Raw genomic sequence first — 27,508 nt, 5'->3', positions numbered from 1 at the left:
TGCCGCCTTCATACAGGAGAAACCGCTCATAGTGATCATGTTTGTCCCGAGCCAAAATTATGTTTATAAGCAGTTGCACACACACACACACACACACACACACACACACACACACACACACACACACACACACACACACACACACACACACACACACACACACACACACACACACAAACAGTGTCATTGGACACTGTGCGCTCAGGCTTGGGCAGTGGAGCTGTGCATTGCTCCCTGGGTGTCTGCCCCGGGCTTGGTGGAGCTGTGGCCGGGTTGTGCACCCTCCGGCTCAGGCAGTGGAGCTGTCCGGGCTCCCTGGGTGTCTGACCCCAGCCTGTTTTGGTCCGGAGCTTGTTTGCTTTTGTTATTCTGCCTCAGCAGTGTTATTAAACTCACCGAGCAACTCAGTAACCTCTCAGATGTAAAGTATAACAGGTTGTGCAGACTTACTTCATTAATGGACAAATTCACCAGGTTCACCACGAACAATACTGTCTGAGTATTCAAGGCCTATGGGGCACCAGTTTTGTTTTGTGTTGAAGTTAATAGCACAAGGCCTCTCTAAGCCACATACTCCACATTGTACAACTAGTAGTAAGTGTGTTGTGATCCTTTCGTGTGTCTGGAAGTGCACCCACCTAAATAATGTATCATTATCCCCTGAAAAGGAATGTGAATACTGTTGCTCATTTTTTTTACTTCTGTACACTACTGTTACACATCAGGACAATACACAGATGAACTTTAAAGGAACTACCTGCTCAGCATTATATTATTTGTGTATAAACAACCAAAGAAACCTGTTATTTCATCATTTTTTTTTTCCAAATCTAACCATACCTTCACTATGAACCACTGTTTATATGTGTTCTACAGTGTTTTTGTTAGTTTCATTAAACTTCATTAGCTTAGTTTAAGTTCACTCCAAGTTTTGCTGAAATTGAACCCCAATGAGTGGAAAGCACCTCACCACACCTTTACAACAGAAATGCACCATATCATGATTAAAAACAGGAAATCATCCTTACAGCATCCATTAGGATGTATTTGAAGTATTTTGTGTTTACTTTTACTTGACAATAAGCTTCAGCATTCACATGTCAAATACCTTAAGGATCATGAATAGTTTTTAATCGTGGTCTGTATTGCAGCAAAACAAAAGAGCATTAGCGTTGCAAATTTGCTCTTGTAAACTCTTGATGCCTGACACAGTTCCACACTGTTTTAGGACAGACAAAAGAGGGTATTAGGAGGAGCAGCAGGCAATCTGTTCTTTACTTAAACGGACTGGGACACCAACACTCCAGAGCAGCTGGTAGGCGCTGGGGGGGTAGAGGGGGGTAGGGTGGGGATTCCCTCAGGGAATTGGTTATTTGAATACATTTGACAATTGGATTAAAGCCCTATCACTGTCTGTGCCTTGTCCGTGTATGTTGAGCTAATATATCAAAGGGCTACATTGTTGTACAAATATTAAAAACACATCATGCTCCTTCATCACCATGAACACACATGTATATAATTTTGAATTTATCTTGTATAGGACACTGTCTGTCTTGCTGCTGGAAATACCTACCATAGCACCAAATATAGATTCATCCTAAAAATAGCCCCCAGCAAATGCTGTCTTATCTTGTGTCTGAGTTGCATTTGCTGAAAATGTCATGTTTTAGGTGTTTGTGTTGTTATCACTCAACGTGTCTGTTGACTAATGGGAAAAACCTCCTGGATCAAGCTTTTACATGCTTAGAAGTATGGTGACGACAACAAAAAAGAAGACACACACTTGAGTAAACACGTTCTTACATCACTGAGGGATAATGGCATCCATCTGTCTATATTATATATAATATATATTTCATGAGGTGATAATGATATTCATTGGAATAGTGTGTGATTGTGTGAATGTGTGTATGTGTGTGTGAGACCTGTTATCAGCAGACCCTGTCATTAGACATCCTCTGATTGTCTTCTTGCGCTGACGCCTTCTTCCTGAGAACCAATAGGAAACCCCCCCTTCACCAGGACCTTGAGGAACGCTAACCCAAAAATAACATAAGCTCTGTACAGTGTGTGTGTGTGTGTGTGTGTGTGTGTGTGTGTGTGTGTGTGTGTGTGTGTGTGTGTGTGTGTGTGGGAACATATAGTTTCTGTTGATGCACTTTCTTAGTGAAATCATTAGGGCAAGACAAACATAGATCTTTGGGGCTGATGCTGATACTGATATTGGGGACTAACTTTTCCAATAGCAATATATCTGCCAATATATATATTATATATTATATATATTATATCTGCCAAGGCCAAAATTCCACACTTTTCAGTTATGAAGTCTGGAAGATGTCTGCAGAATTGGTTCTGGACTTTATGCAGAGTTTGTCTTTCACACATCAACAACGCAACAGAAGATTCTCTGCTCAGACGTGTTCACAACAAAGAAATCTCCGGAGTGTTCAGCAGGCTGAGGCAGGAAGTAACGTATTATTACCGCTGCGGAGATCACATGAGATGATACCGGGGTCAGCCCTTGTCAACAAAAACTCTTTTTGATTGTGATTGTCTGCATCCTCAATATGTATGGCTCTGTCTTTTCATCATGAGATGTTTGTTATCTTTTTGTAGAAGGGAGGATGTAATGTCTTAATTATGCTGTGGAGATCACATGTTTTAGTTTACAGCACATCGACACTGGCGTCGGCCCTTATCACCAAAAGCTCTCCTGACATCTTCGTCAGTGTCTTGTGCTTTCTCATGCTGAGATATTTGTTTTCTTTTCAAACCTACTGCAGACTTTTACCAGGAGGCTGGCAAGAGAAACTCCACAGAAAACTGAAGCCTCTCACTCAGACATTTGCGTCCACACCTACAGTGTGCACATACTGGTGTGGAGAAAATGGTGAAAAATGCCCTCATGTCACAAGAAATTGAAATTCCTTGTATCCAGCCCCTGACCAAAATTGAATGGATTCTTCTCTGACCAATACTGCCTCCTTCCACCAAGTTATGTGGAAGGCAGTTTTTTTTTGCAATCTTGCTTAGAACAACCAGAGAGAGAGAGAGAGAGAGAGAGAGAGAGAGAGAGAGAGAGAGAGAGAGATGGCTCTATAGTGAGTCATGATCTGAATCTCACAGAGGTTTAGAGTTTTTATGTAAAGTAGGCCGAGCATTTTCTGCTCCGTTGCCTTCCTTGTGGGGGTAAGAGCTATGAACATGTGAGAGTCAGTCAGCAGAAACAGCTCTTACTGGTCAACAGATTATCTCAGTTCACACAACAAAGCCTCATTTATAATATTCAGATAAATGCCGTTTCAGACCTAGGAATACATCATTGTGAATATCATTGTGAGGACCTGTAGTTGATTACACAAATGTGTGTTTTAGGGTCATTAGAAAAAGTCTATGTGACTGATAAAGAACAGGATAAGTAAACTGATAAAGTGAAGTATACAATCATCATTTTGTCCTGTTGTCCTCTTATAGGAATAAAGCAGTAAGCAGTGTGTGTGTGTTTGTGTATGTGTGTGTGTGTGTGTGTGTGTGTGTGTGTGTGTGTGTGTGTGTGTGTGTGTGTGTGTGTGTGTGTGTGTGATCATGACAAAATATATATACTATACTAGTTATAACAAGTACGAGTAACGAGTACTGATGGGAACGAATGTCAACATGAGGACAGGTACTGTAGGTACTGTCATCCTATCACAACCTGGTCTGAACAATTTCATTGTATTATACAATGAAGACTCAAACTGAATGATTGAGAAAACTTGAGTTGTATTTCTCTAATACATGTATTGCACCTGCTGTGGTACAGTCTGAGCTCCTGGCCTCCCTGCCTGCAGGTCATGAGGTGTCCAGGTCCTGCTGGCTCAGGGTGCACTGGTCACATGTCCACTCTAACAAGAAACTGTAGGTTAGCTGAAGAATGACAAGAGGCCTTTCTAATTCTCACACTTACAGTCATCCTTATTAAATATTATGCCCTAATCCTACATAGAGTGCATGTGTGAACCCATGTGTGGCCCTCATGGTATCAAAGTAACACCACCCCTCCTGGCTCAGCTTCCAGGTCTCTTACAGTCAAATCGAGGTTTATACCTTTCTGGCCAGGAGACGTTCACCTGAGAGTTGTTTTTGTAGATCTCATTGACTTTTACAATCCCCCCTCACCTGCATCTCCTAATGAAGACATGATAATTAAGATGATGACACACTGATATCTATTTATAGCCTTTCCTGCATTCCAGGAATGAAGAGCACCAGTTATGTGTGCCAGGCTCTGTCTCCTCTGCTGAAGCACATCATCTGTCTGTGCCTCTCCCATACAATGGACCTAAGTGGCCTGCTGTGCTGTCCACTGTGCAGCGTCTCTTGACCTCTGTGACTTCTCTTTCTATTCATGGATTTCAGATTGGGTTTGAGAAGTGAACTTCTCATCGCTGCTGTGAACTGTGAACATCTCAGGTCACAGACAGAGGCATTGGATGGCGTACAATTAAATAATAGAATCATTTGATGATTACTTACTTCAACTATTTGACATTTATAATATGTTTCGCATTACAAGAACATTACATACATACCAAAATGTAGAGCACAGTATGGATGCTGTACAACACAGTATGTCTTTGTCCAGATGCTGAGACATTACAAAGGTGCCTCTGTCACAGAGCCTTTTCAACATTTCAGTATGTTCCAACATGAATCACTTTTAATGCTACTGAATAACCCCTTTCTGAGATCACAATACAGCAGCAACGCATTTCCTCTTCAATTTAATCAATCCAATCACATAACTGACAAACCATATGTTTTTCAGCAACACAACTATCAAGCTGCAACTCCTCAGCAGCACAGAGACATTTTCCTCCTGGAAATATCCTCCTGGACTTTCACATCATCTTTGGTGCCGAACTCAGTTTTGATTGGTCTCTGTTTTGTCTTATTCAAACTCTCACTAGGCCATTTTTCTTTAAACTGAAGAACACATACTTACACATATAAAAAATGTAAACGTTGTTGCTAAAAAAGTCAAAGAAAGTAGAGAGTCTCATTTGCTTTACCAAGCCTAATTGCTGGAGGGTCCATATGTGTGGGTACTTAAGAGATTTCTTATGTAAGACACAGGATGTATGGGCAAAGTGAACACGGCAGTGGAGTGTTCAGTTTTCAGGAGGGCAAAGTCTTGGACCAGACACTGCTGGTGTATGCAGCTTTTAATGCTAGTGATTTGGAAACACGGCATTTCGCTGAGGCAGCATTATCACATGGTGGTTGTTTGGGTCAGTTGCCAGGGCAATAGCAGCACATGGGGGGGGGGGCTGTGGGGCTGTGTTACAGTGCAAGTTTTTATGCCCTGCGTATTGAAGTCATACTGAGATAGTACATGTGGATGTGGGGGCCACCTTACACTGAGGTATATGGCTACACCTTTGTCTTTCCACTCTTTTATTTGTCATGCACCTATTTTAAAGGCAATTTTTACTGTCTCTTGAAGGACTGAACTGGTGATAGACTTCTCTAAAAACTGAAATATATATTTGCAATTCTGCTGCTGTCGATCCTGCTGATAGAGTCCACATGTACCATGCTATTGATCTGCTGAGAGAGCAAACATATCTCCTCATTATTCCATTACGTGTAACATATCAGTATAGTGCATAGCAGCAACCAGTGCATGAATAGGAGTATCCTATTTCAGCAGTTTACAACATGATCATAGTGTATATCTTGGATGTATTTATACGCACATCTTGGTAATATATACCACTTCCAGTTTGTACTCATTCTGTGAGTCCGAAACTCTGACCACTGTTAGATAAAATCAATCTGTTTCATGATGTGACAACACTATCATGACATTTTAGGTGAGACACAAAGGGGACTAAGACAGTGATTTGTGTTGAAGGGATAACGTTTGGGGTTAGTGGAGGTTTGTCATCATTCTCACAGTGCTCACTATGAGGTGAAGGAACAACGTTGGTTGGAGGACGGCCTCACAGCTGCTGGTGTTAAGTTTGAAGAGCCAACGTTTAGCCACATATAGTCTGAGGACATCTGATTTCCTTCAGTATGCCCCCCATTTTTTTAAAGGCAATCAATAATCAATAAAAGCATTGATGTGAAGTGGTAACATTCGATGAGGAATTGTTGTGAGGCTGCTGCACCTCTTGCATATGATACAGCTACATCATTTTTTTTCAGTGTGACTGAGCCAATATGTACATGCAGTGAGTGTATTTGTAATTTAGCTTATAAACAAACAGACTTAGGTATGTTTTCGTGCAAAAGACAAGACAAGAGACAGTAGATGACATATTTACAGCACCATAAGATGTTTCAGCCAAGCAGTAATATGGCGTTCTAAATTATTGTACTCAATTGCTGCTATTGGCACCTTATGCTATACTTTACCCATTATGTTGTGTCAACAGTGCACGAGACTAGTTTTATGTAATTTGAATAAACAGTTTAACATCTACTCTACACAAACAACCAATTAAAATAACTCTATTGCCTGTGTCGTCACAACAGTGTGGACACACAATCAACAAAAGCCTATGATTCTTCGTCTAATGCACCAGTCCTTACACAGTTTATCGTTATTATGAACTGCAGAGAAATACTCTCTAAATGCTGTCTACTAGTTTGTGCTTTGTAATTTATTGCAACTACATTTAAATTTTTTAAATGCATTGTCAATGATGATGATTTATTGTATTAGATGTGCAAATATGTTTTTCCAATAGACATGCTATAAAGGCTGTTTTAAGACCCCAGCCTCACGATACCTTTTTTTTCAATTTTGTGGATTTGTTATTTCTCAGTTTCATATCAGCATGCAGTTGGACTGAAGTGGAATGGTGCTTTTGTGTGAAATCACGTGCAAGATATTGGAAAGAAAGTCGATGAACTGGGTCTTAGGCCCTTAAGTGTATATTCTTGTGTATCTTCTCCTGACAACTAAAAACACGTCAGGGGAATTAAAAGTGGTTTTGGTTTAATATGAATAAAGTGAATGTTGACTTTCACATCTTTTAATCCAAACCACCAGTTTTCCCGTTAACATTAACAATTTGCAAGTTACACCAGCCATCCACTCTGCTCCCCTTCCTACAAGGCACTGTGCCTTGATTGGAAAACGAAAATGTATTCAGTGAGCACATAGTAATCCAGTGTGAACAGATTTTTAAAAGCTAATCTGTTATCCCCAGAGTTTCCTGGAGTTGAATTAAAGGAATTTATAGACACAAAATGTGATGTTATTATTTGACCACGCATTCTCTTTTTTCACTTCCTTTGCTCAAAGTTGTTGATTTTGAAAACGTTTGTGCTGGGCTGAGGAATGAACACACATACAATACAGTACACAGTAATGTTGTGTGAAAGTACAGTCGTGTTTATGCCCTTGTGGGAAGTAGCTCTCAAACACATGTGATGACTGGATAGCCATTGTACTGAAAACAATGTGTGTGGTTGTCTGTGTGTCAGTATGTAAAGTGCACGTGTTTCCATGTTTGTGTTTGTGCTCAGCAGGTCTGTGTGTGTGTGTGTGTGTGTGTGTGTGTGTGTGTGTGTGTGTGTGTGTGTGTTTGTCTGTTTGTATGTGTGTGTTTGCTCATACATAAAAAATAAGAATACATAAATACAGACAAACTCTACACAATACAAAAAACAAAATCATTTTTTGTATTATTATCTCTGGTGTTATTGTGATGTTCACTTTTTCGGATCAGGAGTTCAGAGGAGTTCACAGAAGCTGTACATGTGTGATATCATGAATCTTGTGCCTAGTCTTGTGTAGGTGGTTCATGTCTCTGAACACCTGACTTGTAAACAAGCAGTTTGGTTCTGAATTGTGTGTTTGGGTTTTACAATAAGTTGATGCATTTCTTCGTTTCCAAGGCAGAGCTAGTGATCCACGTCCATGAGACTGTTGTCAATGTAGAGAAACAGTGGTAGCTGATTGGTTTGTGTCTTCCTGATATGTAGGGGCATATAGTCTGTAGGCCTGTGGTTGAGCAAAGGTAGGAAGGTTTCACTGTAATCTGCTATGATGGCAAAGAACGGTCTTTAAAACAGATGAAAATGCAGAAGGGTTTGATTCTGATTATTTGTCAGGAAAATGCAGAATAAAGTTTCCTGTTGAAAATCCGTGTTTCTCTGTGGACTCAGAATGTCTCTGGGAGGCTGTAAGCTGCAATTGTTTGCTCAGCGTGTCTCCCTTATAACTTAAGATCCAGATGTTTGACAACTAAAATCATTCATCCGGTTAAAATATGAAGTTTAAAACCACCAAGTTCTAAAAAGATAAAAGATAGAAACATCACTCAAAACAGGATAAAATGTCGTTTATTTATGTTTCTGGCAGACACAAGCTGCTCTCAGACATCTACTGTGAAAGTTTCTCTGGCCAGCCCCCTAGTAAAAACTCTGGAGAATGTCCGAATGAGAACACAGCATGGGATCCTGTGAACCTGGAGCAAGTGGGGGTGTTACTGACGTTTCCAACAACCACCAGATGCAAAAAAGGAAATACTTCCCTTAAAATATCTCAGGATGACAAAGCGGAGCCATACACAGAGAAGACATAGAAGACGATGTCAAGAGAGTTTTGGGTGATAAGGGCCTGACGCCGGTGTTGATGTGATGTAAACAAAAACACATGATCACCGTGGAATTGATACATTACTTCCTGCCTCTGCCTGCTACACCACCCCTCCCCTGAACGCTCCAGGGATTTGTGTGTTGTTGTGAACGCGTCTGAGCGGAGAACAGTTGTTCACGTGTGAAAGGCAAGGTCCGGAGAAAGTCCAGACCCAATTGTGTGGACATTCTGCGGAGTTCATGTCTGAAAACAGCTATACAATATTCACTGAAGGGATATGACACCTTTGACTGATGACAGATTGAAATGGATGATTACCTTGATTAAAGTGACAAATTTCTTTAGGTTTGAAAATTGCTTGTGCCATTAAGGATAAAGTAAGTACACAACTCCTTAAAATGTATTGTTCTTAAATGTATTAATGAACAGAAAGTATTGTAGCTTTAAGTTGCTCTTCAGGGAACCATAGGGTTGATGCTCTTCAGTTCATCATCTGGTCTATAACGATACTTCTGCAGACTGTTCACATTTGGCAGTTCAACAAGGACCTCATAAAAACAATACAACACATAGACATAACAGACACTATGACACACACACACACACACACACGCACACACACACACACACACACACACACACACACACACACACACACACACACACACACACACACACACACACACACACACACACACACACACACACACACACAAACACACACACACACAGCCCGGCTCTGTAGTTCTCCTCTCTCTCCCTCCCTCCCCTCCGTCTCTTTCTTCACATGCATGCACACCCTGCCCTTCCTCATAGGCTGTTTTCTGGACTGTTTCACTGCAGCTGGAGCTGGAAAAACTGACCACAGATCCATGTAACAACTATAACACACACAGAGTGGGGCTCTGCTTCAGCTGTTTGAGTCCTCTTGTGTGTGAAATGCAAGTAAAGATAGAGAGAAAAACCAGACAACAACGAAACCAAAGCTTCAGAAACCTCCTGACTTGATGAGGAGAGTGTTGATGAGGATGAAGAAGTACTGCGTTGCCCTGGCTGGATTCGTACACCATGAGATTACTTTCATTTAACTGGATTACTGCTTTTTCTGGAGGGATTTACAATGACGCCTGTGTGTGTGTTCAAGCCAAAGAGGTCTTAGGATGAAGCGTGCCAAACACGTTATAGGTAACGTTCTCTCACATTTGAAAGCTTCACAGACAAGTGAAGATGTTTGTTTCCCTTTGTCACGTACTCTAACTTTGTTTATTTGCTGTCTCAACTGTAACACTCCCACAAAACCAGTTGAGGAGTCATAGCTGCGGATTTACAGTGTAAACAATCATTTTCGCTATACACACACACACTGTGTATGAGCTGCATGTGCACACACACGCACACACACACACACATCTGTTGCCAGCTACACTTTTCTCCGTCTGCCTGGTGCCGTTTTTCCATTTCAACAGACTTTTCCGTCACAGCCTGCTGGTTAAGGGATTCAGTTTACTTAAGATTTAATATTTGACTTTATATGGATACTTTAGTCTGCTCACTGTTATGTGGAGCCTTTGCCCAGAGACAGTTGTTCTTTCAAATGGATCTTTGTTGGTTTGTGTAAATTCATCCTTAAAATGTTTCTTCATTACATTAAATGTCGTTTAGCTGACACTTTTGTCCAAAGCGACTTACAATTAGCATCTATTAGGGGACATTTTTTGGGGGGGGTTCAGCATCTTGCCCAAGGACACTTCGGCATGGGCTGGGATTCGCAACTGCTCTACCCCCTCAGCCACAGATCTTGTCATTAATGTGCATTCCTACCTACACTATATGATGCTATTTTCTGACTTCATAGTGACATCATTTAGGTCGTATCTAGAGTCATTAAGGATGCAGACTTACCTGGGAAAAAACATTTTTGAACAACGCATAACATCATTTTCTGAATTCATAGTGACGTCATGATGAGGTTTCTACCATTTGTTCATGAAATGCTTTTTGATCAATATGAGCTTTAGGTCTTGTCTAAACTCATTATGACTTCTTCATGAAACCACTTATCATATGAAATCATTTGATTTGGCCTCATTTTCTGATAAATGTAAGCTTTAGATCGTCTCTCTATAGATATCTCTATAGATATCTTGAAAAAACTGTCTTATCTGATTATATATTTGTTGACCTTGACCTTGGATCTTTCACCTATTCGATCCAATAGTTCATCACCTGGAGATAATTTCTCTTTCTATCGGTAGACTGTTTATGCTGAATGAACATCATTACAGTTTCTCTGTGATATAGCTATCATATGTTGTTTTTCTATGTTACGCTTCAAGGCCTTCTCCTTCTCTGACTGTGTGTGCTCCTCAGCTGATCCCTTATGAAACCCACTGTGGCTTTTTACTCCATGTTACCTACTTTTACCCCATTAACCTTAATGTCAGATGCAGGCGGAAGTGTGTATTGTGTGGCTGAGACAGCGCCCACTAGGAGAATACAATACAGATTTTATTTTGCAGTAAATTTCATTTTGTATAGGCCTATATTTATTCATCAAAATGCTTTAAAAGTAAAAACCAAGTAATTTTCCTATGAGGTAAACAACACAGCTGACACAGTTGGTGAAAACTGTCACCAAATGTAACATTAGATGATTTTAGACTCTGCTGTAAATGCTGCAGTGTTTCTGATGAGGTGAATTCCCACATGTTAAGAGTGTGTGAACATCAGCAGCGACAGCGTGTGAGAGCCTGCTGCTAATGCCATCTAAAGTTTGAGCTGATGGAGAAAGAGAGGTGTCAGCCAAGGTGTGTGTGTATGTGTGTGTAGAGAGGAAGTGAGATGTTGACACCATCACTCCGTTGCCATGGAGTTTAGACCCCCTGAAACTTGACAGAGAATCAGCTCAGTCAGTTGTCATCAGATTCTGCTGCTTCTTTTTGCAACATGCCCGCACATCTCTTGTGCTTGTGTTATTAACAGACTTATAAGAAACACACACACACACCTTCTTACATGAAGATGAGGTTGTAGTTTGCCTCATTGGTCTGAACAAATTCGTCTGAATCTGCACACAGGATACCATGTCTCTGTCAAGCTTTTTATCCACATTACAACTCTAAGACTTGTGCATAAGCACAACAGAATGTACTGGCCAGCATTTGTGTTGCTTTATCGTTTGACTCAGACTGACCCACCAAATCCCACCCAGACACAGCCTCACACTAGGCTCCTGTCTCACTGTAGTAAACAGAGGTTACATTAATTGACCTGAACAATTGTGTTTTATTACAGTCCACAGCTTCCACAGCAAAGTAGCTGCTGTCTCAAAAAGACTGTATAACAGAGGGAAGACACTAACAAGTGTCTGTGTTATGTATTGCAACTACATTTATATGTCATGTGGTGGTTATTTACTGCTACTCTGTTTCTATAGCATTAAATTGTATAAGTTGTACACTTTCCACACCAACCACAGGTAAGTAGGTGTAGAGAGACGGGAGGAGATTTCATTTCACACTGCAGCAGAAAAGAGACATTTTATTTGGAGTGACTTTTCTTCCTTTATTTGATCTGTTCTGATTCAGCAGCTGGTCCCTCTGGATATCTGAGTCAGACAGAATGTCAAGTTCATAAAAAGTTAGCATTGATCTGTCACTGTCCACCTCTGCACAGACGTCAGTGATACATGTGAATAAAACTCTCACTGCTATGAAGACAATCCACATGCAAAGCTGATCATAGTAATTATTTCTCAAACCAGTCGCCTCATTCAACCTGAGTTTGGACTTCATCTTACAGTGAAAGTGAAAAGTCTCAGCAGATTTGATGGAGCTCAGGACTCATCATGTGAGCAGCGGCTTTATTCCAAAAGATCTGATTGGATAAACTTTGAATATCTGTGTTACAGTGCATCTGCTAAATAATGAAATTACTGCGGTACTGACAACAAGACTGACGAATGCCAATTATTCATTTAGACAGGTGTTAAAAAACTGTCATAAATAAGCAGAATGTTCAGCGACATGCAAACATCATCGGTAAAATTATTGAATGTAATCTATGACAAGACTGTGAAATGATTAAGTGAGATATGCTACACTGTGTTTGTGGAGAGGGCTGTGTCTGCACTTACAGCATCTAAAGCCATGCAAACTATAGCTTATGGCTCAGAGGTGGAATGTGGGAAAAATACAGCTTTGTTTGGGCGGCAAGAGAGTGTGAGACACAGAGCTTCAAAAGCTGCTTTCAGACATGCACTGAACTCCAGAGATCCTCTGAGAGATATATGTGTGAACGCAAATGTCTGAGTGAGAGCCTCCGGAGTTTCTGCGGACTTTCCCCGCCATGTCCCCTTGTATAAAGTCCACAGAAGTCCGGAGGAGCCGATCTGAGAACACAGGAGGAGATCCTCAGCTGGATTCACAGCGAGCGAGTGGACGTGTTGTTGACATTTCTAACGCGCAACAGACGCAAACATGAAAATGTTCAAATAAATAGGAAACACAAATCCTCTGGATGAAAAAGCAGAGCCACACACGTAGAAGACATCAACGCAAATGTCAAGAGATGTGATGATAAGAGCCAACGTCTGTGTTGAAATGCTGTAAATAAAAACATGTGATCTCTGCAGAGGAATGAATACGTTACTTCCTGCCTTTGCCTGCTGCTGCACCCCTCACCTGAATCCTGTGGAGGATTTGTTGCTGTTTTGAGCGTGTTTGTGCAAAGCATCTCCCGCTGCGTTGAGCATGTGTGAAAGGAAAACTGCTAAAAGAAGTCCAAACCCAATTTTCTTGAGTTCCTCCGCAGGACAAAAGACTAAAGTTTCTGTCTCACAAAGTCAATATTAGTCTATGTGCGTGGATAGCTAAATAAGTAGAAGTTGTCAAACCAAGAGCTGAAATTTCTCATTCAAGAACAGGAACAATTAAATCAAAAGCATTTTGCAATTTAAGAGCAGAAAGCCTTTATACTCCGTCACTTCAGAAGTTTTTTGGAATGGTTTGATATATTTAGAGATCTAGATCCGATGTGAGCTATGGAGGCAACACAACAACATCTTGGCACAATGACTTGAGTATGTGTTTCCTGTTTTGTTAGCAGTTTATGCACACCTCTCTTCAGAGTTTATCTTTTGTTAGCATGTGCACGGCCGGCCGATAGAAACTCAGATCCACTGTGTTTTGGGAACATGAATTCACTCTCCACTTCCATCCTGTCAGGCTCAGTTTAAAATTCATGCAGGGATGCTGCTGAGAGCTGCACACAGCAGAAACAGGAAATGACAGTAAAGTGTCACCAGAGACGTGGCTTCTGTCCAGTCACAAGAGGTGCTGTTTTGTTTTGTGAAAATCACATAAAATGTTGCCTTTTTGAAAAGTTTTTTAAATATTTTAAAATTTTAAAGAAAAAGGTAGGGGACTGATGTTTATGAATGAAATATCTAGAGAAATGTATATGTGGTTTCACAAAGAGTTTAGTGGCATTAAGTGGACTGTTGAGTCTTGGAAGAAGTATACAATCCACTGAATACCATTCTAGTTCATCTTGTGTACTTACACTGTCTGGGAAGCAGGAACTGCCTTTGTCAAACTGAGGAATGTCTGTCTTTCAAGTCTTCCTTCAGGATTTCCAGCTTTCCACATGGAACAATCATTATAGTCACATTAAAGAGGAGTCTCTGCCCAATATAGACACAAGTGACGGCTGACTAGCTGGCAACTAATTGTAGGGATCCAAAATGTATACAGAAACTTTGACACGCTACTTCCACAACGCTCATCTCTAAACCCAATCTGTAAGTTTAAGTGTCCCATCGGCCCCATGACAGGTCCACTGCCTGTGTAACACAGCCGGACATCTGCTCACACGAGTGCTTCCTGCACTTACCCTCTGCCTCCTCAGCTCTCCGTTAGTTTATTTAAAAAAGAATAAGTTTCTCTCTGGACTTGAAGTGGTCATACATCACGTTTTCCTCCACCACTCCTGTAATGTTCCAACAATTCAGAACATCCTCTCCGCTTAAGTGCACGGCTCTGGTTGCATAACCCTGCTGTCCCATAGGTTAATGGACAGTTAGATAGTATTGATTTCTCTCCCCCATCCCTGTTTTTGTATCCAGTGATTTGTGCATGTTTTCCTCAATTTGCTAAATCTTTCATAAATTTCCTTTTTTACAATTTACGTTTACCATCAATGAATAGATGTATTCTGCAGCAGTTTATTTAGGTTTCATTGGATGGGTAATGAATGGTCCCAGCTAAGATTTGATAAAGCACTGGAAAAAGGACCTAATTTGTACAGGACTATGTGGAGGTAAACATGAATGAATAATATGAATGATTTGATTAGATAATACACTTGGAACAGAATCCCCCCTCCTCTTTAAAACTGATTCTGATTAAAATGATTTAGCACTGATGACAAACGCCTTAATACAGCCAGTGGTGAAATGAATCCAATACTCCAGGTGATTATTGTATGTGCACAGGGAACTCCCAGCAGCCACAGCCACATTGATTTTGCGTGATGCAAAACTGCTAGAAAAGTGGTGTGTTTAGGTTCAATCAATTATAGCATACAATAACATTTTAGCCACATTCTTCTTTAAATTAATATCGATCTTGATGTGATACTGAAATGCAAGTTTCCTTCATATCCAAGTCTTTGTCCTTTATAACACTATTAAACCCATTTTGCAGAAAATGCACTGGTAATGCAAAGCTGCTGCATAGATGTTATGGGGAACTCAGACGAGAGGGAATGAGTATGGTTAGATATACTGCCAGGGACAATTCAGCAACACTTTAACCTTGGTAGTGACATGTCCCCACTGTCCATAGTCTTTTTACTTTATATATTTTTCAACTAAACTTAGGCTTGACATTTAACTTAGAAAAAAGTACTGAACAATTTAACACAGAATGAAACAGTCTTGATAGCAACAATCTCTGATTCAAACAGATACTATAATGAAATATGACTGCTGTAGTGGTAAACTGCTTTGAGCCAGGTGCTCCCTTTTAAGTTTACCAGAGTATAGAATGCTGTGTGTGTGTGTGTGTGTGTGTGTGTGTGTGTGTGTGTGTGTGTGTGTGTGATCTTCAGCAAGTGAATCAACAATACTTTCTCAGTGGAAAAGTCTGTAATGGAAGCTCTTTTATTAATAATCTTGATAGGTCAGCAGACTCAGATACTAAGAACAGAGGTGCATTGATATAGTCCAGGCTCACTACCAGCCATTGTGCTCTCCCTCTCCTTCTGTCTGCCGCTGGCCCCACAAACACGCAACCTACCCAAGCATGTTTTGGAGTAATAAAGCAGCGTCAGTGTTAATGCATGTCTTTATTCTCTGTCACAGAGAAGGGTCTGTTTACCATACACTGCACTTAGTGCTTCAGGCTGCAGAGGGACCCATCAAAACCATGAAACCAGAACAGGGCACGGTCTAATTCATGGACACATATGCAGACTCTTAAAGACATGTCTGAGAATGCTTTGTTCTGGTTTGCTCTATATATGTTTATGTGAATGCCAGTCAGAAATAGATAGTTACATAATAGGCTACAGTATATGACCAAAGAGCAGTTAGAAAACCGCTCTTTAATTACTGTATGTGATCATTTCATTTTCTAAACTCAGCAAAAAATATATAATAAAATGTTTATTCGGGTTTCTGTTCCAAAGTAGAACACTAAAATGGAAAAGTGAAACAAAAAAATCAACTTCAGTATAAGACATTTGTTCAGTGGGTAGTGAGGTGTGGGGATGGCCATCACCTGAGTCTTTCTCCTCAGTTTTAAACACAGAGCTTCAAAGGGTCAGAGGTCACAGATCCTGAAGCCAAGCTCAAGCAGAGGGATTCCATTTTTTTTTCTTCAGAAAAATGTAGTAAGTTTAACTTGAGTAAATGATTTAGGAACTTTTTTCCTGTCGGGGAAATGACTCATCTGGATCCATGTTTAAATGCAGCAAACTCTCATTTTATAACAGGACCAGTTTAGACCAAGAACTCTCAATGCTACCTGCAAAGCTCCGGCTGCTCACTCGCTCTTTGACAGGAGAAATGGCAGACCTATTTGAATCGCTGAAAATCTGAGCTGTGAAAGATGCTGAAGAGAGTTGTGTTGTCGGCACTAACATGAAACAGCGGTTTTACAATCCCACTCATTGCCCTATAATTCAAGGCCCTTGATTGGAGAAGTTGTGCATGGGGACGAAACAGATGAAATTGGGAAGAGATGTATATGTCACCTATTGCGTGTGCGCTTTATTCTTTATTTACTCACTGATCGGCTACAGTTTGGTCAAATAACTTATCTTGTGATTTGATCTTCTGCTTTCGAGCAGCTTAATCCCTTGTCTTTCAGTTTCCTCACTCCATGTCTCTCATTATTTCTCTTTGTCTTTATTTATACCACAGCTACACTGGATGTGTTTGATGTACTGCATATGTGTTCGTACTGTTACTTTTCTAATTCGATTCTTCAGCACGGGGAGGACACATCTTACTGTGTGTGTTTTGTATTCACCAGCTGTGTAGGACTCATGGATGTATCAGGCTGTATCTGATCAGTGTGTCTCTCCTTACAGATGAGATCATGCAGCAGGAGATCAGGCCCCTGCTGGCCATGGACATCATAGAGCAGCTCCATCGCCAGTTTGCCTTGCTCTCAGGTACGTAACAGAACGCCACTCTCCCACTGCCCCACTGTCCTACCGTCCCATTGTCCCTTTATCTCACTGTCTCACTGTCTCACTGTCCCATTGTCTCACTGCCCTGTTGTGTTGCTGTCCACACCTGGGGTTTCCGACCACGTTGTGACCTTGTGTATGTAAATTGGCGGATAAACCAATAGGCCGAAAAACAATTATAATCAAATGTCTATCATAATAGAAAGTTGTTATAGCAAAACAAGATGTTACATGCAAATTGGATTAAAGATAATTGGAATCTTGTGAATTTCCAAAAATGTTAAGGTAAAGTTAAAGAGCGGTCGGTTGTGTGGGACATTAAACAAGTTTTAAATGTTCAAAAAAGGGAAGGATTAAAAACAGATTTTAAAAGATCTAGTTTCCACTGAACATGCTAAGTCAGATTTAACTTAATTTTGTTTTGTAAATGACTGGTAATCTGCTGCCTGTTTGTGTTTTGCTATATTTTTCTTAAAAAATAACATAAACTCCAAATGAAGTTTTAAATCACATTACTGGTGGTTCAGAAGGCACTCTTTCAAAACAGACCACAGATACACACTGACCTGTCACTATACAAACAATCTACATACTGCTTTTATTATTGTGGCTAAACTCTGTGTGCTGGCTGTAATATGTTGAAATCTTGAACCAGAAAATGAAACCACATAAAATACATGCCAAGGTGTCTTTGAAATTGCTGTGTTTTTGTTTTGTGAAAATCATCACAAAGTGAGATTAAAAGTATTGCAGCAATGAAAAACACCATTGCAAATCCTGACCTTCCCTTCATCAGTGGCAATATCTTCCATCCACCTCTATTACCTGCCCTGACACTGCAGTTATTGATGCAGTGTGATCAACCATTTCTATTTATTTTACCTAACATTATAAAAAGCACAATAACCATTTTTATCATAATCGGCTATTTTATTTCTGAGACATATAATTAAATGCATTTAAATGCATGAATATACAACGGCCCCAGCTTCTGAAAGCAAACACATGCGGTTGCTCGGCTGAATGGATGAGCTACTTCTGAGTGACCCCACAGTGTAAAGTCTCTGTCTGTCAGTACTGTGTGATGCTATTAGTATTTTCATAACCACACATTTGGAGATATAGAACATTTTTAGATCATGTTCCATGATTATATGAATCAACAAATAAAGGTGTGTTGGAGATGCTGGAGATGAGATTTGAAGAAACCTAATACAAAGCACCTGTCCACTCCACTGCAGTATTCATGGCCTGAGGCAGCGTTCAGTCAGAGACCTTTGTCAAGCACCAACAGTAATAAAAAAAATGAATGAATTAGTAAACACTGGTGCCATTACATGTTGTAGGTTGATAAGAAAAACCAGTTGGTTCACATTAAACATCGTAGAGAATCCATCCATTTCCTTTTGTTTACTTTTCATTTCCTGATACCTCTCGCCAAATGCCCGCAAGAGTTTTGCAAACTCAGCACTGAATTCAAAAGTCATAATTGGCTTTTGTTTTTGCAGAGTAGGAAAATGCAATATTTACACACAATGCATAATTTGACTGTGCTAGCAGCTCTGCAGTCACCACAAGGCTCCGTCACAAACTCTCGCTCTGAATGAGGTTTCAGCCGTGGTCTGGTCTATGTCAGAATGTGTCTTTCCATTCACTTTATGCACAAATCAGATACAAAAATACTTGTTGGTTCAGTTCTCTTTTAAAGGGTGACAATCTTCTTCTACTGTTCTTTTCTTGACAGTGGCCAAGATTCTTGTCAGACAAGTGACCACAATGTGCATGTTTTATTCACCCTGACCATGACCTGACTGGCATACAGCCAGAAAGGACCACACTTTAAGTCATCCACTGTTTTATGTTGCTTAGACCTACTTCTATCATGGAAAAAATGAGTTGCTGTCATCAGAAATAATTCCTATTCCTGAGTTGTTGTTTTTTTCTTTAGTTTTTATAAAGTTTTAGCCCAGAGGCCGGAGGTTCCCGCCCCTGCATTGAAAAAAAGAAATACAATGTGTTACATATTGAGCTTTACATGTGCTGATATATTTTATTTTCCTTTGGACAGAGCCAGATCTGTTGTTTCCCCATTTCCAGTCCACAGACATGAAAGTGATTTCTTCTGATTTAACACCACGTAAAAGCTAAAAAGCTCACTAACCAAGAGTGATTCCCTATATCTGTACTGTAAGAAGTAAAACTTATTTTAATGACTCATCTTTGAAGCCTTGAAGGCAAATCTTTTTTTGCCGCAGGATAATGTATTTTTCTTCATTGGTAAATACAGGTTATGCATTTTTCACATACCAAAGCCTTGAGAGGTAAGGGAGAAAAATTGTCAGTATAACAACTTTTTATTTTCAGGTCTATCTTTATCTTTGTTTTATAACATCTTCTGGCTGTCTGCCAGAAAACAATTCTGCTAAAAAAAGTAATAAGAAAATAAATCAGTCAAATCAGTCAGCTGGATGAAACTCCTCTGTTTGATCCATTCATCCACTACAACCAGCTCCATATGCCTGGTTTCACAGCACACATTGTGACATGTCATAGAAGGAAAAGCACAGGTATTACAAATAACATTATTAATGGCACTGTTCACTTCATGTAAGACATGACAGTGTGACAGTGAGAGTATTTGAACTATTTTCCGCCATGCCGATCACAAGGTTGTAGGGACAGCAGAACAACACTTATTTTGCAATCTTTTGTATGGATTACAACTATGATATGATATCTCCTGCAGATGTTCATCGTGTCCACAGAATTGATCCTCCTCGCTTTAGTCATCCCCTGACTTTCTGTAGTCAATCAATCAATCAAATTTCATTTGTATAGCCCATATTCACAAATCACAATTTGTCTCGTAGGGCTTTAACAAGGTGTGACATCCTCTGCCCTCAACCCTCACCACAGTAGTGCCACCATGCTGCTGACACTTTGAATAAGGAATGCAAATAAATGAAATGACATCTGCTTCTGCAGTACTTTGTGTTTCACTCAGTTATTCATTTAAAAGTTCTACACCAGCACAAAAATGTTACGGTTGTGACATCAAAAAATATAATCAGTATAACACTCTGTGTGTCGTGATGTAATAAACTGTAGTAGTGTTGAAGCATATGTTGAATGGATGCTTATGTCAGCATGGTAGGGTTGGCCTAATGAGTTGACTTTATTCACTGTAATGCATTGGGTGGAAAGTTGTTTGCCAGCCCCTGCCCTCCGACTTTCCAGATGTGCTGCTACCGCGGTGACACAGCAGCCTGTGTGGTTTTTCAGGGATTCTTGTCATTCCATCTCTCAGTCTCACGTCTCACAACAAACCGAAATAACAACTGTTTCCAAAAAACCCTTTCTCAGCATCACATGCTTCCCAAGTTATATTACTTCAACACATCAGTTTTATGGCATTAGCCTAATGTGTGTGTCTGTGTCTGTCTGTTTGTATAGGATGTGGATTGGTATTGGTACAATCCTCTGGTTTGATATTTCAGTATTTTTCCTAGTTAAACAATTTTGTGAACTAATACCACTCTTCACTTTCAGGGGTAAAGTGAATTCTCCTGTATGAATGACCTAATTACTGCACACACAGAGCTGTAAAATAGGCTCAAGCTTAGATTTAGTCCATAGAAAAGGGCAGAGAACTGTTTTTGGCCACTTGAAAGCATTGCAATAGGCTGAAAACACTACAATGGTTTATCAGTTCTCTGCTCAGGCAAATGTGTTACAAAACTGTCCATTGACATATCCAGTGGAAACAGAGCAACACTGGCATTCATTAGGAGTCTGTGCCACCTGATTAATTCAAGTCCATTATTGGATTCCAGATCTTTCTCATCACACACAGTCATTTGACCCATTGTTTTGACCCAAAGTTATTGATTAATGCAGCTTTAAATATTTGTATGGGGTTAAACCAATGGTTTAACTGAATTAACAGAAGGCATTTCATTCCAGGAAGGCTTTTAATACTATTAAGGCCATTACATTGGTTCAGTGGTTGGCACTGTAACCTAGTGCAGTGAAAACTGCAACTCTGCACAGATTAAGCAAGCTTTGATTATAGATAAATAGGTAGTTTAAGATTAATGAGGTCTGTTAAGCAATTGATGCAATCGTCTGACCCAAGTTCACAACCTTTCAAAATAAGAAATCTGTAATCCAGCTCGATATAAAACATTGCAGCAACAAAACAAGCATTTCGCAGTTTTTATCAATAGTGAACGTATCACGTAGACATGTCATTTGCCAAGGCAAGTGATGAACGGTTGGTGAGATATGGGTTCCACATATAGACAGACAGACAATTGTGAAATAACTGTGTTTTATTATAAATACTGCTCTCAAATAAAAGCTGATAATTAAACATTAGCCATGGCAGAATGTACGGTGAAGCAATTGTATTCTAGTCACCTTGGTGGGACCAGTATCACACACTGTATGCAAACCTGTCACATGACTACATGACTACATGACATGTATGACACCACATGACACACTGCAGCATGTCAGGTCCACACGTTCCATCTTAACTCAGTTACATGGATCTGTGTGTTTGAAAGATGACTGGTGAGATTGTATGTGACAGCAGAGAACATGGCACACACACACACACACACACAGACACACGCACACACACACACACACACACACACACACACACACACACACACACACACACACACACACACACACACACACACACACACACACACACACACTCCCACTCACACACATCATCATTTAATGTCAAGGTTAAAAATACACGTCTTGTGGTCTTGATGTACTGAATTGTTGATCTATCTACACACCTAGAGCGTCCTGACATATTGTTAGTTGGGGTGTCAGATAATTTTTAGCTCAACATTGCCACCTTGTGACATTTTGTGGAAGAGGTTTTAGATAGGGATATTAGTGACATGTGTTTTCAGGATGCTCAATGAAAAGTTATTTAACCTTAATTTCTTCCATCTTGTAGGCTTAATAAGAAATTAACATTTTGTTATCTTTGCATCTTTACTCAAAAACAGTTACAAAAAAACAAAAGACATTATGTACATGCACAATACATTTAACTGATGTTCTCTGACTCCTTCAGATAAACAAAGAAAAAAACAATACCATGGACTATAATTAAGCCAAGTTTTGTACAAAATGTGCATTAAAAATAATACAGTATACAAATAATACAATAATAAACATACAGTAAAACATCATGCAGCTTCAATGAAGAGCTAGAAGATAATAGACAGTGTCAGACTAAAGGAAGAAGAACGGATTGTAAATGCTGTGTGTGGTGGTTTTGTGTTGCAGGAGGGCGAGGGAAAGATGGTGCTCCCATCATCACCTTCCCAGAATACTCAGGCTTCAGTGAAGTGCCAGACGAAGACTTCCATAATGTAGTTACTTACCTGACCAGCATCCCCAGGTACACACACTCTCACACACGTAACATCTAAGATTATCTGTAGATAGATTTGTAATTAATATGCATAATGTTTGCTGTTACTAAAGACAAAAATCCTATGGTCTCTTGATATAACTGTTTTCATTGAACCTTCAAGCATGTGGCAGATACCATCAGTCAGCTAACGATGCCAAAATATTAATTAAAATGAAGGCTTAACTGTTAGCCAAAGTCCATTGGTAAATTCAAGTTCCCATCACTAATTGTAACATGAAACAGTTTGTGTTGATAAAGTTTTACGTCCGTTTACGTTACTTCCTCTAGTTATACTCCAGTGGCTCAACATAAATATATAAATAAATGCGCAAGATGCTTTTGCTCTTCTACTGAGCTCAGCTTGCAGAAGCAGTAAACATCCTAGTTTAGGGAATTTTAAAGTTATGGCTTGCAGGCACGATGCATTAGGCTAAAGTAGCAGTGCAGTTTACATCCTTTCTACCTCCTGTCTGCAGTTTGGATGCTGCCAGTATCGGCTTCATCATCATCATCGACCGGCGGAAGGACAAATGGAGCTCAGTAAAGGCCTCTCTGTCAAGGATTGCTGTAAGTTCTCTAATACATCCTAACCATATAAATACATATACACATGTGAACTGCACATATTGTTAAATATATTTATAATTGATTCTATAAACAAACACCATTCCTAGTGTAACCCAAAAATTCTAAAGAAAATTTTAGACCCTGTATTTAATGCAGTTTGAGCTATATATAAAGCATATTTAAGGAACCTGGACGTTAAAAACAGGTATTCTACAAAGACCTTATATTATATTAACAATTATGTTCTAATATTTAGGTAGAATGTATTTATTTATTGTGCAAGTGCACATCTACAGTGGAGAACATGGACCTCATGGGTAAGATCATAAGGAAATGGCAATTTACAGAAGTATAAAACCTGCAAATGGAAAAGAACAAAACATAATTTTGCCCGTCGTCAGAGTCATGACCTCTAATCATGACCCTGGAGCAACCTTTTACCAACCAACTTTAGATAATAAGGTTTTGAACAAATGTGAGGAATATTGTTTTTGTGTGGGTTTCTAAGATTGACACGAGTACTTACATGTTTGTGAGGTAATCTTCAGCCAGCTGAACACGTTGACCTGATGTTAGCTCTGAATGAACGGAGAGTGGTAGACTTTAGAAATCGTATTCCTCTTATTTGAGCTACATTCGGCTGTGTTTTATTACTGTGTTTGTAAGGTCTGACACCAGGTTTCTCTAATAATAGTCATGTAGTCATGCTTAGATACTGCAACTGTCAATACAATGATGAGACATGGTTTTTAAAAGGGAGTCACTGTGGTTATGTATAAGCATTTGCAGTTTTAAAAGCTACAAAGTGACAGTTAGTCCAGTGACTCTCATTCCATGTGCTTTTTGAATAGGAATTGACACACAGCAGGATTTAACCAGTAAATGTTGCCTCCGAGGCAGCAGTGTCAAGTCGTAAAGCTCAGCTGACCCGTCACTGTGTCAGATTTCTCACAGTAAGCTGCTCTTATATTTTGCTCTGTCTCTGTCATTGTGGTCTCAGGACTAGGATTAGCCTGCTGGTGGGTGTGCATGAAGTGACTGAATGACTGAATGAAGGGATGGGATGGCTTAGAGATGTGCTGTAAGTTTACACGCTGTCTTGTTTTTTAGGGAGCATTTCCAGGAAACCTGCAGCTGGTGCTGGTGCTGCGACCCACCAGGTTCTTCCAAAGGGCCATAGCAGACATCGGGATCAAGCTGCACAAGGATGATTTTAAAATGAAGGTACTGAACAACACCATTCAGTTCACCACCACTGACCTCAGCTGCAGTCACATGAGAAGACGTATGACTTATTTTGCCAAAGAATTGCTTAATTAGGGATGTGAGGTTTTTAAATGAATGCACAACCCACTTATGTTGTGGTCATGTCAAGATCGTCCCCAGCAACCATTCAGATTGAAAACTAAAATGTTCAGTACATTGCAGCGGGCAGTCGCTGCACAATGACAGACAATCCAGAGTTGGCCGAGATTTTACATCAGTCTCTCATGCAAATGTCTCACTTTATTTCTTCTTCTTCTATTTTTTCACCTCCCTGATGTAGTAAAATAGTCCTCAGCAAAGTACATGTGGGACCATATGAAGATTATAAAGTATAAGTAAAAGCACAAAAAATAATGAATAAAATATCAATTAAAATGATTAGAATTGTAATCAGAAGAAATAAAATCGTACAAGTCGATTAAAAGCAGATTTAGCAGATTTTGATGAAGTAAATACAGAGGTGCTGTAGCTGTGTGGATTGTGAGTGATAACTGTCAATTACTCTTTTTTTTGTATAAAGTCTGGACTTTGGAGCTGAGAGAAGAAGAAGAAAAGCTTTTTTCTTTACCAAACCTATACGAGTACATTTTCATTCTCTTGAGCATGGTCAGCCTAAAACCAGCTGGGGAAATACATACTGTATTTTTAATGATTTTGAGCTCCCAGAAGATTGCTAAAACCCACAAATTACAAAAGAGGACCTGATGTGAGTCTCCTCTGTGATTTTCAACAATCACCTCTTGTGGGTTGAAGTGAGCACCATCTTCTCTTTTAGATTTGTGAACAAACCCTGCCTCTGAATTTCAACCAATCCAGGGTAGAGGTCATATTTCCTGCAACCTTAACTTGACCCAAAACCCTTGTGTGGAAAAAATATTCCAAGGACAGAATTTTTCCAGCAGCAGCAGTAGACATAAAGCAGCATCAAGTTGTAACCTCAACCTTTTGATTTTTTTGTCAATTAAATTACTCGACCAATCCTCGATTTGTCACAATGAAATTAATTTAATGATGTAATATTATTGAATTATAACATGGCACACAAGTAATTTGGTATCTTACTGTTTAAAGTTGTGAGACTGACAGATGACGGATGGTGAGCTATCCAGACATTTGTTTTTTTAATCGCACTGAAGCAAAATCTGTTGAAATTTGCCTGAAGACGATGATATGATTGCCACGCTAATTAATTAGGAATTCATTCTGACTTTCACACTTAATCCTCACATAACATGAGTCTTGATCTAAAGTATTGTATTGAATGTGTTTGCAGATTGTGATGCTGAACTCTCTGTCGGACCTACAAGGTTATGTTGAAAAAGGCCAGCTGACCCGGGAGCTCGGGGGAAACCTGGAGTACTGTCACAGTCAGTGGATACATCACCGAACTGTGAGTTACCATTCAGCACTAAATACTGTTGAGCCTAACTTTAATGTGACATCACATTGACTTATATTCAATGACGCTGAATAGTCACGTGTGGATCATTTTCCCTACAGGCCATAGAGAACTTTGCAATGACGGTGAAAACCACAGCCCAGATTTTACAGAGGTTTGGGACAGACCTGGCAGAAACAGAGCTGCCCAATGACGTCCAGTGCACCAAAGATCTGCTCACAGCACACACGGACAAACACGGCAACCTCAAGGTGAGAACGTTTCATACACCAACTCATACCATCGTAGACAGCTCCATTATAGCAAGACAAGGAAAAAAATCACTGATTCATAACTGTGGAGCTCCAGTAGCCAACAATTTAATAACAATTGCACTGGTTCCCCAGATGCAACTGTGTGGATTTAATTTAATCAAATACGAGGTGATGTGGTTGTGAGTTTTCTGATGAATATATTAGTTTTCAACTTGCTTGAGAGAAATCGAGAGCTGAATTTGTGCTTGTTCATAGCAGGAAGTGGAGAGATATATTTGTGAAATTGGTGGTAGAGGCTTGATGACCTTGGGGTGGGCTTCACGACTGACACTGACTTCTGTTAGTTTACAGATTTGTATTACTTAACCAGGTGTTAAAACAATGGTAACCTTTTTTCATTTTGGATTTAAAGGTATTAAAGTGTATTACATATTACCTTATACTTATTTATGTGTTTACATGAGTAACATTAGCCTCAAGTCTCAAAATATTGTATCTTCCAATCATAATATAATGTTGTTTCCAATGTTTCTGTGTCTCTACCAGGATGAACTGAAGCTAGGTTTGAAGCAGGGCACCACCTTGTTGGGTTGTATCAAGGAACAGGCAGCAAAGTCAGAGAATCACAAACTGAACCCAGACGAGATGGAGAACCAGACCACTGTAGAGAGGTGACAGTTGTCAACAAAGCCTTTCTTTCTTTCTTTCTTTCTTTCTTTCTTTCTTTCTTTCTTTCTTTATGAACAGGTGTTAAACACAGTTACCAGTATGACATAGTGTTTCTCAGGCTATAGAATGTCCATGTAGTTGTGTAGAACCTGTCAGTGTGTGTGTGTGTGTGTAATTAAGTTCCTATTGTGTGCCTCAGGCTCCTTGCCCAGCTGGATGAGACGGAGAACGCCTTTGAACAGTTCTGGTGTAAACACCATCTAAAACTGGAGCAGTGCCTGCAGCTACGCCACTTTGAACAGGACTTCAGAGAGGTATGTGTAGATGTGTCTGTCTCTTTGCAACCTTTGGATCTCACATGTTTCTCCACTTCATACAGCTTTAAAGGCCTGCGGCTCTAAAATCACACTTTGAAAAAACTGACTACATAAAACACTTCCCGGCTGAGTCTGTTAGTAAGTTGTAAATTGAGTGACTTTTTGTTATACAATTGCTGGAAAGTTCTTGTTGAAATATGTTTCAGTGATTGTATCTTCCATATTTCCAATACTGAATATGATCATTTGACATGTTCAAGAAATTCAGTTCTCTCCGGATCAATA

General features: G+C 39.8%; 1 protein-coding gene across 3 annotated transcripts in view; it reads left to right on the top strand.

Annotated features, from left to right (window-relative positions):
• mcf2l2 (MCF.2 cell line derived transforming sequence-like 2) overlaps positions 1–27,508 on the top strand; it is a 133,306-nt gene that overhangs the window by 15,565 nt on the left and 90,233 nt on the right. For all 3 annotated transcript variants that reach the window (XM_035175690.2, XM_047343239.1, XM_035175691.2), the window contains 8 exons: positions 17,201–17,284; positions 22,622–22,736; positions 23,228–23,318; positions 24,429–24,542; positions 25,858–25,974; positions 26,085–26,234; positions 26,784–26,908; positions 27,106–27,220. In XM_035175690.2, the coding sequence (XP_035031581.2) occupies positions 17,201–17,284; positions 22,622–22,736; positions 23,228–23,318; positions 24,429–24,542; positions 25,858–25,974; positions 26,085–26,234; positions 26,784–26,908; positions 27,106–27,220 (911 nt within the window). The remainder of the gene's footprint in view (positions 1–17,200; positions 17,285–22,621; positions 22,737–23,227; positions 23,319–24,428; positions 24,543–25,857; positions 25,975–26,084; positions 26,235–26,783; positions 26,909–27,105; positions 27,221–27,508) is intronic.

Source organism: Hippoglossus stenolepis, chromosome 14, assembly GCF_022539355.2.
Source record: "Hippoglossus stenolepis isolate QCI-W04-F060 chromosome 14, HSTE1.2, whole genome shotgun sequence".
NCBI classification, from domain to species: domain Eukaryota; kingdom Metazoa; phylum Chordata; class Actinopteri; order Pleuronectiformes; family Pleuronectidae; genus Hippoglossus; species Hippoglossus stenolepis.
The sequence above is the reverse complement of the archived record's forward strand: the minus strand, read 5'-3'. Positions and strand labels throughout refer to the sequence as shown.